The sequence below is a fragment of the Etheostoma spectabile genome, unplaced genomic scaffold (assembly GCF_008692095.1).
Source record: "Etheostoma spectabile isolate EspeVRDwgs_2016 unplaced genomic scaffold, UIUC_Espe_1.0 scaffold00018395, whole genome shotgun sequence".
Lineage (NCBI taxonomy): Eukaryota > Metazoa > Chordata > Actinopteri > Perciformes > Percidae > Etheostoma > Etheostoma spectabile.
In genome coordinates, this window is record NW_022604237.1 from 17054 (window position 1) to 35847 (window position 18794).

General features: G+C 38.5%; 1 protein-coding gene across 3 annotated transcripts; it reads right to left on the minus strand.

The window, feature by feature from the left end:
* Window positions 1-880: 880 nt before the first annotated feature.
* On the minus strand, window positions 881-18549 carry LOC116680314 (uncharacterized). Of its 3 annotated transcripts, none has more exons than XM_032509450.1 (14): window positions 18457-18549; window positions 15802-15903; window positions 13606-13744; window positions 13173-13383; window positions 12749-12853; window positions 12347-12377; window positions 12132-12203; window positions 11545-11652; window positions 8862-8923; window positions 7935-8189; window positions 5103-6978; window positions 2995-3090; window positions 1645-1689; window positions 881-1161 (listed from the first exon to the last, which is right to left on the minus strand). In XM_032509450.1, coding segments are annotated over exons 1-14 (3330 nt in total). In that variant the 5' UTR covers window positions 18458-18549; the 3' UTR covers window positions 881-934. The 3 variants fall into 3 exon arrangements, with proteins under 3 accessions (XP_032365341.1, XP_032365340.1, XP_032365342.1); XM_032509449.1 differs by having other exon boundaries at window positions 12347-12380; XM_032509451.1 differs by lacking the exon at window positions 18457-18549 and adding an exon at window positions 17715-17983 and having other exon boundaries at window positions 12347-12380.
* Between the last annotated feature and the right edge of the window lie 245 nt (window positions 18550-18794).

The window sequence follows — 18794 nt, forward strand, 5'->3', positions numbered from 1 at the left end:
GCATTATCTGTTTGGTTTCCCCAGAGGACACACACTTTAGAATTGAAAGGAGCATCAGAACTTAATGTGTACTGATCATTCATTCACTTCTCCTTGATCAAGTAAATAAACATTTTCAACGCAAGACATCCTGGACTCATGTCTACTCTCTCCACTGATGTATGGGGCTGCATGATTAAAATCTCTAACAGCACGTAAAGTAACGATAATCGTGCTTTTTTTAATGGATTGTTTAATATTGTTTCTAATTGTTTTTAGAAGCTGATAATGCTTTTGATTGGTTGAGGTTATCAACCTGAAATAGACAATTCTGAGTGAATAAATTCAGAAAAGAAGAAAATGAACTGAGTTTCCTGCACGTAATCTGTTTTTTTCTAGGCCTTTCAAGTTTGGCATGTTAAGGAAGAGTAAGAAACTTGACAAACACAAGCTGTTGTATGACACCATAGATATAGTCTAAAAAGAACACAAAAAATGGAGTGCAAATGCACCAGTTGTTGTATTGGAGCCTTACTCACCCATAAAAATGTAGTCGACGTTAGAGGTGATCCTATCAGGATTTTTTTGGGCCGATAACCGATACTGATCACGGGCTATTTGAAGCCTTAAATTTTTTGTGTAGCATTGCATATTGATGTAACTATTCTTGAGAACATTAACTTTCACAATTAGGAGATTTCAATTTCAATTCATTTATTTCAAAGGGACAATGTGCAACATTGAACATATTGGAAAAAAAACAACATTATTGCACCCCAATTGCAGCCAGAGGCTGATTTACATTGGCTGTCCCCCCGCCAGATGTTACCGGCAACTTCCCAGAAAAACATTTTAAAAAATTACACTTAATATATATAATGTATAATATAACGATTATTATTTGAAAATTATTTTTTGTTTATCGTCACAACGCTGGCTGCACACATATTGTTTTTTAGTGTGGGTGGCGGTTTTGGCGCTTAAAAGTCAGCCCCTTGTTTCTCACAAAGTCTCTAATGTTTTGGCATGTTCTATTTTTCAGTGCTGGCTGTTCACATTCTTTGCAAACCACACACTCCTTCTTTGATGCTAAATGACCTTTAATTATGTGAGACTTGAAATGTCTCAGCACAGCTTTTTCTTCTGCTTTGGTCCATGGTCTTCGTGTCTTGTCTTTGCGTACTGAAAACAAACAGGATGACATAATTGTTAGTATGGCTGGCTACGACTTTCATCCGGATAGAAACAATTAACCATGACAATTAATAGTGGTTTTGTGAAAGTGACTTTGCCAGCTGTTTACTAATTGTAGTAAATGACGTATTTCCTGTATGCGTGTGTCTGTAATCCGTAAAACTGTTTCCACTGCAAAAGGTTGCATATTTCGTTCATTAAAATGTTGACTTTTCCACTTCCACCGTAAAACATTTCAAGCAATATTTCACGTTTTTTATAAATTTCCAGCGTTTTCATTAAGATTTTTTCCTCTGCAAATTGAACATAAAAACCCCACTTCTCTCTTTTTGTTGTTCTCTGTTTGTCTCTCTGTCCCTGCATGTTGATCTGATGATGGTGATGACCTCTTTGTAGGCCCAGAAACTTAACTGAAGGTTAAGCACTGGATATTATAAACTTGATACGTATTATAATGTAACTTGATCATACCATTATGTACAGGAGGGAGTCCATCTGCATCAGGAGTGTCCATGTCTGAAAAATGTGTAACAGAAGAGCATAGTAGATGCCTTTTATTAAAAAGTATTTGTTGTTCAATTTTGTAAAGAAAGGAATTGAATATTATTTACTATATTAGTACTATATAACTGAGGACAAGAACTGAGGTTCAATAAACACTAATATCCAACATCAGTTAGCTCAATAAAAGCAGAAATAGATCATATAGGTTTACATTGTATTGAAACTTCATTTCCTGATCCAAGAAAAGTTTCGGGGTTCCAGTGATTTTCAGTCAAATATGTCTTTAGATGGCTGTTTCACATTTATCTGCAACCTGTGAAGACCATAAGTAATATGGCCGTTTCCACTGTTCATTGTTTATGCTTCAGTCAGCAAAATAGTTTTATATGCTTCCAAAACAATATGGTTTTTATTATAGTTCAAGCACTTTTCAAGCACTTTCAATGCCCATTTTAAAACTTTTTACAGCACCTTATACACAAGTTTTATTTTCAAAATCAAACCTGCCTGAATCAATGTAAATGGGAGGATTTGAGCCAAATGACATTCAGCTGGGTCATTCTGTGTCAAATCCGACTAAATCCAGGAAAACAACTCTCTTAGATTTAGCCTTGGTTTTGGGACACATTCTTATATATACAAGGTTTGATCAAAATCAGACAGTAACAACAACCCAGAATACTCTAACAGTGCACAGGCACCTGCCTGAAAAATAGCCTATTTTAATTTTTTTTTAATTACTTCATTGCCAAGACATATATGTATCTACTGGAATAGAGCAGTTTAAATATTATATAAGGCCACCCTCAACTTTACAGTGGGCTACTAGCTAGGTGTGGGGGTGGGGAAATCGATAAACCATCGCAATATTTTCAGTGGCAATACTGTATCGAAACACAGGCGCTAAATAGGGATCTGTTATTGTGTATAGTGGTCAGTTTGTCCCATTTTGCAACAATTAAAGTGACATGAACAAACAGAGACATTTATCTTTTTAAATAAAACAGATCTTGACAAAGTTTCGTTTTAGGGACGTCATTTGAAATTGGGAAAAATTTGAAGTTGGAAAAAAGGTTATGAATTTCCCCCTGCCAGTGGGGCTCTCGGGCTTAGGAGGTTAAGAGGATTCTTAAGTCCTTAAGAATGTTTGAATCCGGGAAACGCGGCCATTGTTGTAAAGTGGCCAGGAGCTACACAAGATTAAAAAAATAAATGATGGAATAGGTAATAATTTAATCAATGGAGAGTGTCTAGAGCTAGTTTCCAGCAGTATGTACTATATGTACCAACATTATAGATCATATTCAAAGTACATACCGTTCAGTTCACGAGGACAATCTACCTCTGCTTTGTTGTGAATGTTTGTTGTGAATGTTTGTTCCTCCTCACTCTCATCATCATCATCTGTGACATCTGGACAAATAATGGGAAAGTACTTTAATTTGGTTAAAAAACAAATTAAAAAGGTTACATTGTGTAATATCTGAATGTTGGAGCGTTATGTCAATGTTACTTTGGTAACTGACTCCGTTTCTGGATCAAGTCAGTTTTCAATGAACACACTTTCTGGAATACCTCCCACTAATAGATCACCGTGATGATTAAATCTAAGTTTCAATGAATAAATAATAAATTCAATCTGTGCCAACATGTCCTATACTGCTTTTTACTGCTATATTTTACATACTGCCTGTCCAACATATAGTCTCATAGATGCTGTGTTGTCCAGGGGATTGTACATCAATGTCACTGCCACATTGGACTACGCAAGACTGGCCTGTAAATAAACACACGGAAACAGAGGCTGGGGCTTTCTGGACAGAAACCACAAAATTACATTTCTCACCTGATCTCAATAAGTCACCTTGTAAAAAAAATCTGACCTGTTTCACCAATTTATGACATAGGCTCATGTTTAAGGGGCAAATGTGAAATACGATCAGGATGTCGGCACAGGGTTATTATTTTGAAAATTTACTGGATGCAGACGCACCGCATTTTATCAGTGTAGGTGACTTTTCCCCCACTGCGTCCTGTGAGCAGACCTCTGTCCTGGTTTTGTTGTTGAAGTTTGTAAATCCGGCTAGTTTGCTGGGGCCACAAATAAAGAAAAAGGAAAAGCTGTAGCTGCGAGGTGGAGTGAATGATCAATGGTGGTGCTACAACTGTGGGTCAGGACACCGGTTTTGTGATGCAAATGTGTTACTCTTTTGAACACATTGTTTTGTCAAGCAAAACACTTTCTTTGTGACCCCAGCAAACTAGCTGGAATTACAGAACTCTACAACACTGAAGCTGAGGATGTCATACAACTTCATGTCAAAAAATGACCTTAATAAGGCCTTACAACTCATGTTGCATATAAGAGCAAAAATTAGATCCATGAGGTCAAAAGAACTGCTCCAAGAGCTCAGGGAGAGTTGTAGAAAGGCACAGATATGAACAAGGCTAGAAATAACAAACCGGCATTTATTGTTTCTGAGAGCTCAGTGTCTCCAACCAGGACTGGCCATCCAGCCAAACTGAACAGTTGGGGGAGAAGAACCTTGATGAGAGAGGTAGCTAAGAACCTGAAGATGACTGTGACTGAGCTCCAGAGACCCAGGTTGCAGGCCGACAACCACTGCTGCAGATCTGCACAAAAGCTGGTCTCTATGGCAGAGGTGACCAATGAGAGCTTCTCCTCAGTGAAAGACAAATAAAAAGGCTTCACAGTTACTCACAGCCTGGGAGTTCATCAGGTTTGTTTTTTGCCTTTCATGTGTTTCTGAAACTATCTCCATCTCCACACAGGATATCTGGAACTCAGTCAGAGGGATCTTTGGGGTGCTTACCTCTCTCACCAAGGTTCTTCTCCCTAGCTGTTCAGTTTGTCTGGCCAGTCAGCTGTAGGAAGAGTCCTGGTTGACCCAAACATCTTCCATATTACACTTATGGAGACCACTGAGCTCTTGGAAAAAAAAGGCAGTAGATTTTTTTTCTAGCCTTGTCCAAATCTCTGTCTTGCTACAGCTCTCTCCGGGCTTTTCTTCAGCTCTTTTGACTTCATTTTTGTTCTGATATGCACTATGAACTGTAAGGTCTTATTTAAAAAAGTGTGTTCATTGAAAATCCAAATCAAACCAATTCATTCAAGACAGCTGGACTCTGATGAAGGTGTGGAACCATCTCAAAGCTGAACAAAGAAAAATGGACGGCGCCTGAATGACCTACATTAGTGTGACAGCAAAGTTACGTATTTACTGAAGTATTTACCTGATAGCTTAATTAATTACTTTGAAACCACAAGATTCACAAAAGGCATGGTCTATAAAACTCCAGTAATGAAGCCCTCTAAAGATCCTTTAAAACCAAGATTTCTTTAAATACATACTATAACCCCTTTAGGTCTACATTTTACATAAATAACATAAGAATTTTAATACCTTCAATTTCGTCAAGAGATTTTCCTTTAAGCTCATGCATCTTTCCCTTTTCCAGTGCAAGGAGCAACTTGGAAATTTTGGCACTCTGTATGGTAGGCTCTGACAGACGGTAGAACTGTCTATGTACTGATATATCGTGCCCCATAAAATCAGCAAGCTGATCTAGTTCATTGCTCTTCAAGTTCAGGATTTGTGATGTGGTCGCTATGTCTTTGCGCAGTTGAGTTGATCGTAGATACTCTGGCCTCTTGGCACCACACTCATCTGCGAGCTGTCTGAGACACTGATGTCCTCTGTAGTAAGTCAGACAATTTGGTACAGCAAACAAGTATTCATTTTGGTCTGGGACACCACATTCTTTCCTCTTCTCAATCATAATGTTGAGTCCATTTACCATCTTAGGTGTCAGCAGCACTGCTACCTTTCTATCCCTTTTTCCTTTTAGTTCAACACGCTCAAAATAGTTGCAGAGTTTCTTTTCACACTCTGACAGCCCCAATTCATCAAGGGTGTTTGTTTCTTTGTTTCTTTCCAGAAAGTGTCTCAGTTTCATCTTTGAGACCTCCCCAACACGTCTTCTATTGAAAAGGACAATCTTGGTCAATGCGGCTTTTGCAAGGCTGGAGTAGTTCTGCACTGTTGTCTCCTTCTTTAATGCAGCAGTTGCTGATTCAACAGTTTTGTCAAGATGCTTGTTAAATTTCGTTACATCATCAGTGAGCGGTAATTTGGCTGTTTTGTTATATTTCAGGTCACTAATGGTGCTTAAGGCACAGTGGGATATGTACTCCGACCACTTTGCAGTATAAAGCTTCTGAAACGCCTTTGAGGATTTAATCAAGTTGTCATCTCCAGCCATAAGAGCATGACAATGAATGATGTCACTCACTTTCAACAGTGAGTGTCCAATTTTAAGTGCAAGGCTTGGAGTTTTGTAACAGTTCTTTTCTTTATCAAATCCTGCTGTTTCTTTTACTGCTTCAATTACTTCCATGAAATTACCTGGTTTTATGGCATCCTCTAAGGTTAGGATTAAAGACCTTTTGCGAATGGTTTGCAGGAATCTTCCCAGCTGACGGATTTTTTGGCGGATATAGTCATGTTTTGAAGGGTCATGTCCATGTTTTGCGAAAAGGGTGTCAGCATACCGAAGAAGGCAGAAGTCATTACGAATAACACTTGCAATGACATCGTCATGCATATGGCTTAACATTTTAAGCACCCCATCATCAACTGTGCTTGAACATGCTGACTGGATTGCAGATGCTAGGCCGAGCACTCTTTTTCTTCCTTGATGATCCTGTTCCTCTGGTTTGGAGGAGCACCTTTTCATATGTCTCCATAGTTCTGGTCGCAAAAACATACCCTTACAATGGATACAATATTCATATTTTTTGCATTCAACCTTCTTGGCTCTGCGCTTCACTTTGAGCTGACCACTTCCTTTTTTCAGCACATCTCTGTTATACTCAAAGTTTCCCCTGTTGCGAAGATTCTCTAGAAGCTTCTTCCTAGTTGTTGAGCTTGCTGGGAGACTAAGGGCATATGCAACATCAGAATTCTCTTTTATGTGAGTTTTATAATGCCGCGCTATTTTGAAATGAAAATCCTTGCAAATGAAGCAGAAATTTTGTCCTGCTTTTACAACACTGGTTGAAGGTACTGTGTTGGTGCAAGATTGTCCAGTGTTAGGGGTGTCATCTGTGACATTACAGTTCATAGAGGTATCCATTAGTGATTCTTCAGCGACCTGTAATGTTGGGTTTGCCAAGCTGTTTATTGGTTCCTCATCCTCTGTGTCACTTTCTGAGCCTGGAACGTATTCTGGATCAGATACATCATCCGATAGCTCCTCTTCACTGAAGTCACTTTTATTCTGATTAAAATACAAGGAAAATAAAAGAAACCATAAGGCATACATAACACCTGTAATAAACACTACATGACAATCAACAAGCAACAAGCAACTGGACCTCATATGTTTCTCACTGTGCTTTTATAAACCACTACTGAGCGCGCAGACACACACACAAACTAGGACTGTTCAAAATGTTTAAAAAGAAAAATATTTTAATAACAAAAGAGAAAAATTATTTCACATAAGTTGCTCAAAGCGGTCAAAATAATGAATGTGGAAGCAGTCTAGGGACAACAAATGTTGTAGAAATGCCACTGTGTGGACTATAGTTTAACTGCTGAGCACATGGCTAATTAATTATGCTCATACTCTGCTCGTTCACTTTTATTTTTGTTCTGTTTGTTTGCTGGCTTTTATTGTTGAAGTTTTGTTTCCAGTCATTCCATGTCAGAGAGTGTTAAACTCCACACCTCTCTTCTCCTGTTATTTTAGATTAGATAGATAATTGCGGTGGTAAACATACTACAACTATGGGTAGGAGGGGGAAGCGTAATTTAAGCAGATGGAGCAGTGTCGTTCACCTTGTGTTAAAGCCGCAGTACATAAGTAAAAGTACGACGACGCTTAATTTATTAACAGTGAATTGAAGTCAAGTGGTAGATATGTTACCAAAGGTCAGTCGCTGAAGTAATTAAGTGGTTGCTCAAGTAGTTGAAAAGAAAATCTTGATTTAGCAATTTCATTTTATCAACATCATCCTAACTAAAAAAAATTACGATGTATAATCGATTTATTTATCACAAACACACGGAAGTCTTTGTGCTAAAATAGTGCTTCTAACTGCTAAACACACAAGGGTTATTGGACCATATCAAATCATGAGTCATATACAGAAGCAGAAAGCGAGCATCTTTTCAGGTCATGTTAAAGAATTTCTTGCATTTGAAGCTATACCAACAAATGTACAAACAAACCTCTTCAGGGAGCACTGTAGAGGAGAGAAATGGTGTGTTGCCTGCAGATAGAGAGACGACTGGTGAGTGGTCTGCAGATGGAGAGACAACTGGTGAGTGGTCTGCAGATGGAGAGACAACTGGTGTGTGGTCTGTAGATGGAGAGACGACAGTTGAGTGGTCTGTAGATGGAGAGACGACAGTTGAGTGGTCTGTAGATGGAGAGACGGCTGGTGTGTGGAGAACAGGTTTCTCTACTGTACATGGAGCCATAGGCTGATGGAGGGGAAAAAAGGGAGAACAGAGGAGAATGAAAGAGGGAGACATGGCAGTTATTTCAATGTAGAACATCTGCTGCTGAAATACTGAATTTGAAATTGAGCTGATCTACCAACTCACACACATTAAATATTATCTGAACATATTTAGCTAGAACATTTACTGAGCAGACTCACAATATTTACATTTTGCTCAATGGTGAATACCTTGTGAAATTTGATTCTATAACTCATAATTGAACGGCAATTTTTGGAAACGTGGTTAACAAATAATGACAAGTCAATGAGGATGCTGCCATTACATCTTTGGTATAGTGGACTGCTAGGGTATTTCACCTTACTGATGTTTTCAAAGTTCATACAATTTCAAATGTAATTTGTGTTTTGTTTTCAAATCAAAATAGAGGTATCAGCATCTGTGAGAGTCCACAGTCAAAGAATTATTTTGGTGACATCAATTTGAGAATACATTTTGTTACATTCACTGTTAACACCAAATCTATTACCCATGACACAGAATACACTATTTGAACTAACACTTTAAACCTTTTGGAAAAGCAGTTCAATAAATATCTTTTTATGCCAGTTCTTAGTGCTTATGTAGGTGTAGGTGGCATAAAAACCTTATGGATACTGCTTCCAGTAAAGGGTTACCAAAATAACTACTTACCAAAGTCTTTTGTCTTTTGTCTTTGGAGTGAAAGCAGTATGTATGCCAGACAGTGGTGCAAACTGTTAAAACCACAAAATACTAAGGTTAGCATTAATGTTGTAATGTTTCACAATGAAGCTACAAAGATATGTACAGCTCGTCAGTGCTACTGTTGAGGAAAACAGGAGGAATTTTGTGCATTCCACACAGAGACCTGAGCAAGATGGCCAGGCACATCCACTCAACACCATGGATCCCTTGTTGTGATGCTGCACAACAGCGTGTCGAACAGCAGGTAGACAGCATCGCTGGGATTTAGCTGTGGTGTGTGGTGGTGGCTGGCCACTTCGCTTTGGTCTTGGGATGAAACTTGCCAAACCCCAGCCTCTACTGTGCTCCTACCGCTACTGCTGTAAACATCGTCAAAATCTCACCCAGTGTTGCTAGAAGACCACTAGTTATTTTTCCTCAGTGCATTGCGCCAGATTTTGACAATGTTTACAGCAGAAGCAGCAAAGTAGAAACCACCATGTTATTTTAATAAACTCCAGGGGCCTCATGTATAAAAGATTTAGCAGTTTTTATACCAGAAGATGGTGTATGGCCAAAACATTAAAAGAGTACTTACATACAGAGGTGGGTAGTAACGAGTTACATTTACTCCGTTACATTTACTTGAGTAAGTTTTTGAAAAAAATTGTACTTCTAGGAGTAGTTTTAAATCACTATACTTTTACTTGTAACTGAGTAGATTAGTGAAGAAGAAACTGTACTCTTACTCCGCTACATCAGGCTACAAGGAGCTCGTTACTTTTCTTTTTACCTCTTTGGTATTCTACGCGTCATTGTTTTTACCCCAGTGTACGTCTCATTTTAATGTTTTATTTTGACAGAGAGAGAGAAAGTCTTCCGCTTAAGGTGGTTACCTTAGGAAAAGTGCGAAACAGCAGCTACATCATGCGGCGTCTTCTGTGTCGACCAAAACAAACGGACATGTGAGCGTTCAACAACTCAACATCTAACCTGAGGAAACGTAGCGGTAGTTTTAGTTTCTGCTGTGGAGAGGTGGATCTTTGTCTTTTAGGTTACATACGGTATGTTTTACACATGCAGTATCCATCCAAATTTAATGTGACAAGTCTCTCACTTAAGCTATTTTGTAATTAATAAATTAATTTTAATTTATTTTATCGATTGGATGAACAATAGTTCGCCTAAATATGATTATTTTGTATTTTTGTCGGTCTGATTGATGCTTGTGTTAAGAAATAAATCAGACGTTACTCAACAGTTACTCACTACTTGAGTAGTTTTTTCACCAAGTACTTTTTTACTCTTACTCAAGTAATTATTTGGATGACTACTTTTACTTTTACTTGAGTCATATTATTCTGAAGTAACAGTACTTTTACTTGAGTAAAATTTTTGGCTACTCTACCCACCTCTGCTTACATACAAAAATATTCACATGTATAAAAGCGGGCGTACGCCAGGTCCTGCGCACATTTCCTTTATACATCACAATCAACGCGAAGTTGAGCGCACGGGCACGAGCCACCGACTCCGCCTTACCTCCTCCTATAAATTAATATGGAAATGCCTGTAGATGCGCCCCGATGTCATTCTTTGTCCAATTTTCCGTCCTCATGTTTAACAGAGGTTAACATGTGTAACATTCTCCAGATGAATGATCAAACTTTTATGGAATATCAGCGACTGCTCAACAGTTTGCGTGATGGCCAGCACATTCTCCCATCAAGGTAATTTTTTATACATCACAAAGTGTCCGTGAAAACCAGCGTACGCAAACTTTTTGTTTGTACGCAACGTTTATACATGAGGCCCCTGGTGTACTTCAGGGCCTTCATCTCGCAATGTGGGCCACTTGTTTTTTCACAGAGTCAATAGCTTGACTCATTGAACAGCCTAATATCTGATTTCTTCACTTTTCTGTATAACAATAACAAAGTTCATGTTTTTTCCTTAATTTTTTGATTTGGAAAACAATGGGTGCAGTTTTCTTAATGCATGTTCACTTGTGAATCTTTAAACTATGATGAGGATTTTAAGGCTTCATTCGCTTTTTAACCTATTTCTGCTGGATGCTTCGCACCGACACATTACATCTACCGCCGGTTACTGCGTTGAACCTGCCGGCTGCTGCGTGGTGCAGCATTTTGTATCCGCCTGTCTTTTCATGACGCGTGCATCAGAGAACGCAACGTCATTGGTTCAAATACACATGAGGCGGGTCTTGTTGGCTATTTAAAGCCATGTGACCACCAAAATGTACCGTAGTTTGCTGAAAATCATGTCAATCAACGAGACATACATGTGCGTTTGTTTATGAATTTTTGAGAGACAAGCAAGAAAATGGTTATGACAGAGGAAGATTTTGACAGCGAGGACAGTGACATTGAGGTGGAAGATAGTGAGGAGTTTGGGAGGGAGGACGTGGTAGATGATGATGATGATGAAGAAGTGCTGGATGATCCTTTGCGCCACGCAGCAGCCGGCAGGAGGTTCAGAGTTGCGCAATGCAGTAACCAGCGGAAGATGTAATGTGTCGGCGCGAAGCATCCGGCACAAACGTGTTAAAAACAACTTTAAGTCTGTTGATTGTGAGGGGATTGTCTTTCTACAGGCAAACACAGTGTACATGTGTAATGCAACATGTTGATCTTAGAATTTTTATACAAACCTTCACATCTTAGCCCCCACCACTTCAATGAAGAAAATGGCCCACGGCAAAGTGAGCATTTTTCAAATGAGCCCAAGTTCTCTTTCACAACACGATGTTTCTTGCAATCTATAAGAAAAAAACACATTGAAATTTATCTTGTGAATACAGATTTGAATTTTGTACTTTGATTACTTCCTCTAGGGGGCTGAAATCTAGCCTTGCAATGCCAGCTCAAATCTTCAGAATGTTTTCTTCTCTGGGATGTTGGGGTTTTATTGTTTATTAAATTCTAGTTTAATTTGAATGTAAATTTGAATGTTATCAATTGATATCCCAGGGGGATTTTGGGACTGTCTTGAGACAACACCGCTGTGTTAAGCAGCGTCAACTGATCCCTGGTGTAAAGAATAGTGTCATGGCTGTACACAGACTCCCCAGACACAGCTGTAATAAGCGTGAAAAACAGTGAGGCCAGAGCAGACACAATTTCACTAGTGTCCGTAGTGCAAATAAATAAAATCCACCAAATAAATCCAAAGAAAAGTAAGATAAAAGTTCGAGGAGAAAGAAAAAAAGAAGAAAACAATGGCTATGCCAATTCTTACCCGTCTCTCTCTTCCTCATTCCTCCTGAATTATCTTGCTTTCTTCTCTTCCTTCCTCTCTGTTCTTCAAAACCTTAAATAGATTATAATGAAAATGAAAACAATTGGATTGTGTAAATTATGTATTATATCCCCCTCAAATGACTTACTACTTATTATAAGGTTTTGCCTGGTATGTCCTTCCTCTATTATGTTTTTTTTATAAATATTTCTTACCATCATTGCAACCCCCTGGCCTCTTGGCTTGCTGCTGTTATCCAACCAAATTTCCATGTGGAAAAATAAAGCAAAACCACAATTAAAACACTCAAAGGTCACACAGCCATTACTAAAACATCAGTCATAAAAGAGTAGATTACGGATAAACAAGAGAAGAGGAAAGAGAAAACCCATCAGTCATGGAAGAATTACATCTCCAGTACCTATGAGATCTATGTTACTTTCGGGTCTAATGCTACTGTGGCAAATTGGCCCAAACACCATGAATAAGCACACAAAACATATAACAAGGGTTATGGAACCATAACAAACCTAAATCCTATACAGAAGCAGAAAGTGAACATTGTTTCAGGTCATGTTAAAACACTTGAAGCTACACCAACAAATGTACTAACAAACCTCTTCAGGGAGCACAGTGGAGGAAAGGAATGGTATGTCGCCTGTAGATGGAGAGACGACTGGTGTGTGGAGAACAGGTTTCTCTACTGTACTTGGAGCCATAGGCTGATGGAGGGGAAAAGGGAGAACCAGAGGAGAATGAAAGAGGGAGACATGGCAGTTATTTTAATGTAGAACATCTGCTGCTGAAATACAGAAATTGAAATTGAGCTGACATATCAAACTTCTGGCTTGCATTTCATTTGTATCCGGCCCCAAAGAAATTATCTATATTATATCACTATCAGAGAGAGGAGACCGAGAGGACGGATAGAAGACAGAAAGGAGACAGAGAAAAAAGATCTTATGCCATGCTGCAGTCTTCTTATTATATACTATTAATTACTATTTTTTAAATAGATTCAATTGGTCACATGTACTCTACCTTGGATATTTGATGCCTTTGGGAAGAACGCCATGGCAGGTTTTCTCCTCCGTAGTCATAGGTTATTTCTTGCCCTTCCTCAATGTCAACAATGGCAAACAAACACAGACTGGGTACACCATCCACCTCTATTTTTTTCATTTTTGCATTTGGTTTTTCAGCATCATTCACGAGTCTGCCAAGTGTCCCATCTTCACTTGAAGCATCAATGCTACAGGAGAAGGAGTTAAATATCATAACAAAATTGGGATTAAGAAGCAAGAACATGATTGCCAAGCATTTCTTTTACCCAGAAATGTCTGCATAGGGCCATTTGCACTAGGGGGCCAACAGAGTCATCGTGGTGCCACTATTTGCCCCCATAGTGGAAACAAGGGTCATGAGTGGTTTTGTTATTGATCAAGAATATCATCCTGCAATTCAGCTTACACACCAATGTTCCGTTCCTTTGTGTTTGAAGACGTATGTATACTCATTCCACGCTGTAGTCTTATCAGTCGTCTTCAAAACTCCTCTGTACTCCAAAACGAATGAACCTTTATGAATGGGCTCCAATGCAAACACACCTCTTCCTATCAATAAATTAATGAATAACAGTTAGTGAAATTATTAGATTGAAAATTTTAAATTGTGATAAAAATGACAATGATGCGGAAAAAAAAATTGAATTCATAAGATCTGCTAACTCACTCATCACATATCTCTACATTACTGTACAGATTCACAATATTTTCTGTTTTTCCTTGATGAGAAAAGGCATAACCTGATGAAAACATTGTGAAATTTGACCCTATAATTGCTTTTGTCATAAGCCAATATTTAAAATCATGCAAAACTGTGATGTGACATACTATATTTTACTGCATGGCCTTGTATGCTTCACGCTGTCGTTATAAACCATCACTGGCCACACAAAAACACACACAAGTCTAATATCTTAAAGTATTGGTTCACACTGTCTCACTGTAGGCCTCACATGCCAAACACCGGTCTCAAAAACCATGACCATGGAAACACAAAAAACACACAAGTCTAATATCTTAAAGTATTGGTTCACACTGTCTCACTGTAGGCCTCACATGCCAAACACCGGTCTCAAAAACCATGACCATGCAAACACAAAAAACACACAAGCCATACTGAATCTTAGTCATATACAGAAGCTGTAAGTTAGCATTGTTTCAGGTCATTTTAAAGCACTTCCTGTGTTTAAATCTACACTGACAGTGGACTGACAAACCTCTTTGAGCAAGACTGCGGGAAACATGGCTGCTGTGTGCAAAAATCTGACCACAATTGACCAAAAACAACAAAACTGAGCTAAAAAAACAACTAGAACTGAAAAAGGGAATTTAATAAGATTCAAGCATATTGGGATTTGGGGGCCTTTATGAATTGGCTTCAATGCAAACACACCTCTCCCTATCAATAATAAACGAATAACAGTTAATAAAAACAAGTGTAAAAAAAAGTGAAATTATTAGATAGAAAAATTTAAATTGTGATAAAAAATGACAATCATGTGAAAAAAAAGGTGAAATTCATAAGATCTGCTAACTCACTCATCACATATCTCTACATTACTGTACAGATTCACAATATTTTCTGTTTTTCCTTGATGAGAAAAGGCATAACCTGATGAAAACATTGTGAAATTTGACCCTATAATTGCTTTTGTCATAAGCCAATATTTAAAATCATGCAAAACTGTGATGTGACATACTATATTTTACTGCATGGCCTTGTATGCTTCACGCTGTGGTTATAAACCATCACTGGCCACACAAAAACACACACAAGTCTAATATCTTAAAGTATTGGTTCACACTGTCTCACTGTAGGCCTCACATGCCAAACACCGGTCTCAAAAACCATGACCATGGAAACACAAAAAACACACAAGTCTAATATCTTAAAGTATTGGTTCACACTGTCTCACTGTAGGCCTCACATGCCAAACACCGGTCTCAAAAACCATGACCATGGAAACACAAAAACACACACAAGTCTAATATCTTAAAGTATTGGTTCACACTGTCTCACTGTAGGCCTCACATGCCAAACACCGGTCTCAAAAACCATGACCATGGAAACACAAAAAACACACAAGCCATACTGAATCTTAGTCATATACAGAAGCTGTAAGTTAGCATTGTTTCAGGTCATTTTAAAGCACTTCCTGTGTTTAAATCTACACTGACAGTGGACTGACAAACCTCTTTGAGCAAGACTGCGGGAAACATGGCTGCTGTGTGCAAAAATCTGACCACAATTGACCAAAAACAACAAAAACTGAGCTAAAAAACAACTAGAACTGAAAAAGGGAATTTAATAAGATTCAAGCATATTGGGATTTGGGGCCTTTATGAATTGGCTTCAATGCAAACCACCTCTCCCTATCAATTAATAAACGAATAACAGTTAATAAAAACAAGTGTAAAAAAAAAAGTGAAATTATTAGATAGAAAAATTTAAATTGTGATAAAAAATGACAATCATGTGGAAAAAAGGTGAAATTCGTAAGATCAAGCATATTGGGATTTGGGGGTTTGAGATAAAAGACATCTTCGAATCTCAAATCCAGCCATTACACTAAGCAAGTACACACAGGGTTAAAGCAAAAACTTACCTTTGATGGGGTTGATGTATCTCCAGACACACAACGCTTTCTCCTTCTGCAGTCTTACGTGATTTTGTGCATCACAAATGGGGTCTAGTCTGCCTCGCCTCACTGTAAAATATATGTCAAGTCAGTCCTTAAAAATATACAGCATTATCAAAACTCATTTTAGGTTTGGTATTATGCTAGGCACCGACACAGCTCAAGCCAGACGTGCCATCAGGCAGTTCAGGGACAAGCAATGATGACATTTGCTTCAATCTTATACCAGAGGGATATTCCAGACAGGAGGTTCAACAAACTCTGAGTCCAACCCTGAGATGAGGGAAACTCTGGCTTTTTTGTTTCAGGAAAACCTCCACCTAAGAGTCAGTTATTATGGTAACGAGCCTGTGAACCTAACCTGGTCGGGAGGAGGTTTTTTTGAGTTTCTCTCTGTCTCTCTCTAACACAGCGCTCTTCATTTCCTCATTCATTCATTCAATCTGTACCAGATGAAATTACCACAGTTTGTTATCTACATGAATGAAAAACAGTAACAGTAAAATTAACTGTGTTAAGCAGAATATAAAACTTTTTATTTTCTAAAAATATGGCATTTTCTTGTGTCGACGGTCCCGTTGATGAAAAAGCTGCTTTACTTTGCAGGGTGTCATGTTGGGAGATGATATTAAAGCCCCGACATTTTCAGCGTGACCCGCTCTTAATGTTTTAAACCTTTTTGTAATGTTCCTGGACACAAACCAGTAATAGCCATTAAAAATGAGTTCTGCAGTCGGTTATTATTTAATTATTATATATATTATTATTATTATATTTAATGATGTAAATCCTTTGAAATTAAAGATTATTTAATATAATAGGTTAATGATGTTGCTGTATTTCCGTCAACCAGTTTGTTTGTGGTTGTTACCATGGTAACATCGTGTCGTGGCTCCATTCATCCTGCCTTTTTATTGTGGTTGTGCGCGGGCGTGATCGAACCTACTCCGAGTTGATTGACCCAACTCATATCAGCTGTTCTGAAACCGACAACTTAGTTTCCCATCTCAGGGTAAATCTACTCAGACATCAGGGTTTGTTAAACCTCCTTCTTGAATGGAACCCAGGTCTAAACTCGGTACAAAACTAGTTTATATGCCCATAACGATAATTCGCGAATATAGAGCAACAATATTGTATGCAAACAACACAACCCCTCAAATGAAAGCGGTGCCTCCGCAGGGACATTCTAAAACGTGAAACGTGAAAAAGCTTAACGTGGTTTAATGTATCTAAACAACGATCAATCATCAACATATTTATCATGGCTATATCTTGTCATGAACCCTTAAGCCTGTCAAAAAAACGAAACTCAAATCCAACGATTATAGAAGTTAGCTCACGTTAACGTTTTCTTCTTCATTGGTGTCTATGGCGAGGAAAAGGCTTAACGTGAAAAGCTTAACGTGCTTAATGTACCTAATAACGATCAATTATTAAAAATTTTCTCTCACATATTGCTCCTCATAACCAGTGAAACTGTCAAAAAAATCGGACCCAAAGTCCTATGGACGGTAGCTGACATTAAGCGTGTCTGCTTCATTAAGGGATGTAAGGAAAAAGCTTAACGTGAAAAAGCTTAACTCTCACATATTATATCACCATATTTCTCTCACATATTGCTCCTCTTAACCAGTTAAAACTGTCAAAAAAGAGGAGCAATATGTGAGAGAAATATGGTGATGATTGATCGTTGTTTAGGTACATTAAACCACGTTAAGCTTTTTAAAACGTCCCCCTCCGCAGCTTCCATCGCTCGCGAGCAAAGCCATGTACAACAGAGCGTCCGAAAGCCAGCAGCCAAACCGCTACAAAAAGCCAATTGCTTCGCCGAATATGACTGAAACCTGACAGTAACTGTGATGACAGAATTAGCTTACCAGCTAGCTGCAGTGCTAAAGCCGTTTACACCAGCTCCACTCCGGCTAACAGACGAGATGCAAACAACGGGAGACACGTTCTCCCGTGACACAAAAGGACACTGCGTTTGTTTTTAAAACACAAAACCAACAAAATGCCCCTCTCCCACAAACCTAGCTTCACAGCGGAATGGGGTTCAGGCCAGGGGAGGGAACTACTGGAAGTCAAACGTCGCGTTCAAGATCGTCTTGTTAAACGGTTTAAAAACACAGACAGGATTTGAAGTGCTATTTCTATTTCAATCAAATAACGCTTGTCATTTTCCTTCGACGGTCGAAACATCCGCGTTCACACAAAGAGGCTGAAAGGGTGGCCAAGATTTTTCTAAGCTGGGCTATCCCTGATATCGACATAACACCGTCAGTCTCTTCATCGCTAGCTAGCTAAACAAAATGGATTTTACTCTTCAGAAGCTAGCGCTGTTTAGCTAGCTGACAGCGGATCCAGTGAATCCAGATCCAGCATAACATTCATTCATGCTGGCAATAAGATAAGATAGAATGTAAGACCAGCAATAAGAAAAAGAATAGAGAACAATAAATAATTAGTACAAAAAAAAAAGTAAGAAATATGTAGTAAAATAGTCATGACCTTACATTATTTACACAAGTAAATTATTATTTTATTATAAACTAAAGCTTCTTTAAGTCCATCAATGCTGTCAGTCATATATTTATAAAATATAAAATATGAAAGTCTTACTTTTCGAAGTTCATCCCTGTCTTCCCGGCATGTCCACACTGCAAGCCCGCTGAATTTCCCGCGTTGTGTGTAAAATTGGCGCGTCATTGTGTGTATTTTCGCGCGGAAACGTGTATAACTTGCAATGTCTCTTGCAGCCTCTGGGGGCGCTGTTGGACACACACGTCTTGGTCTCACAAACCCATCCTGCCTTGTGAGACCAATATGTATGAACCTCAGAAAGGCAGGGGGTTGGCATTACTGTAGAACAACTATATTAACTGTTAGCACTAGAATCTATGTAATCACACATGTATTCATAATGCCTTATAAATAATATTCAATAGTTATAGCATCAA

What these genes read in the sequence shown, in the direction of transcription:
- LOC116680314 (XM_032509449.1), bottom strand. An exon ending in GCCAGGGGGTTGCAATGATG is followed by an intron (nt 12,204 to 12,346) that starts GTAAGAAATATT and finishes AATCTATTTAAG; the next exon opens with GTTTTGAAGAACAGAGAGGA. An exon ending in GTGGGGGCTAAGATGTGAAG is followed by an intron (nt 8,924 to 11,544) that starts GTTTGTATAAAA and finishes TGGTTTTAACAG; the next exon opens with TTTGCACCACTGTCTGGCAT.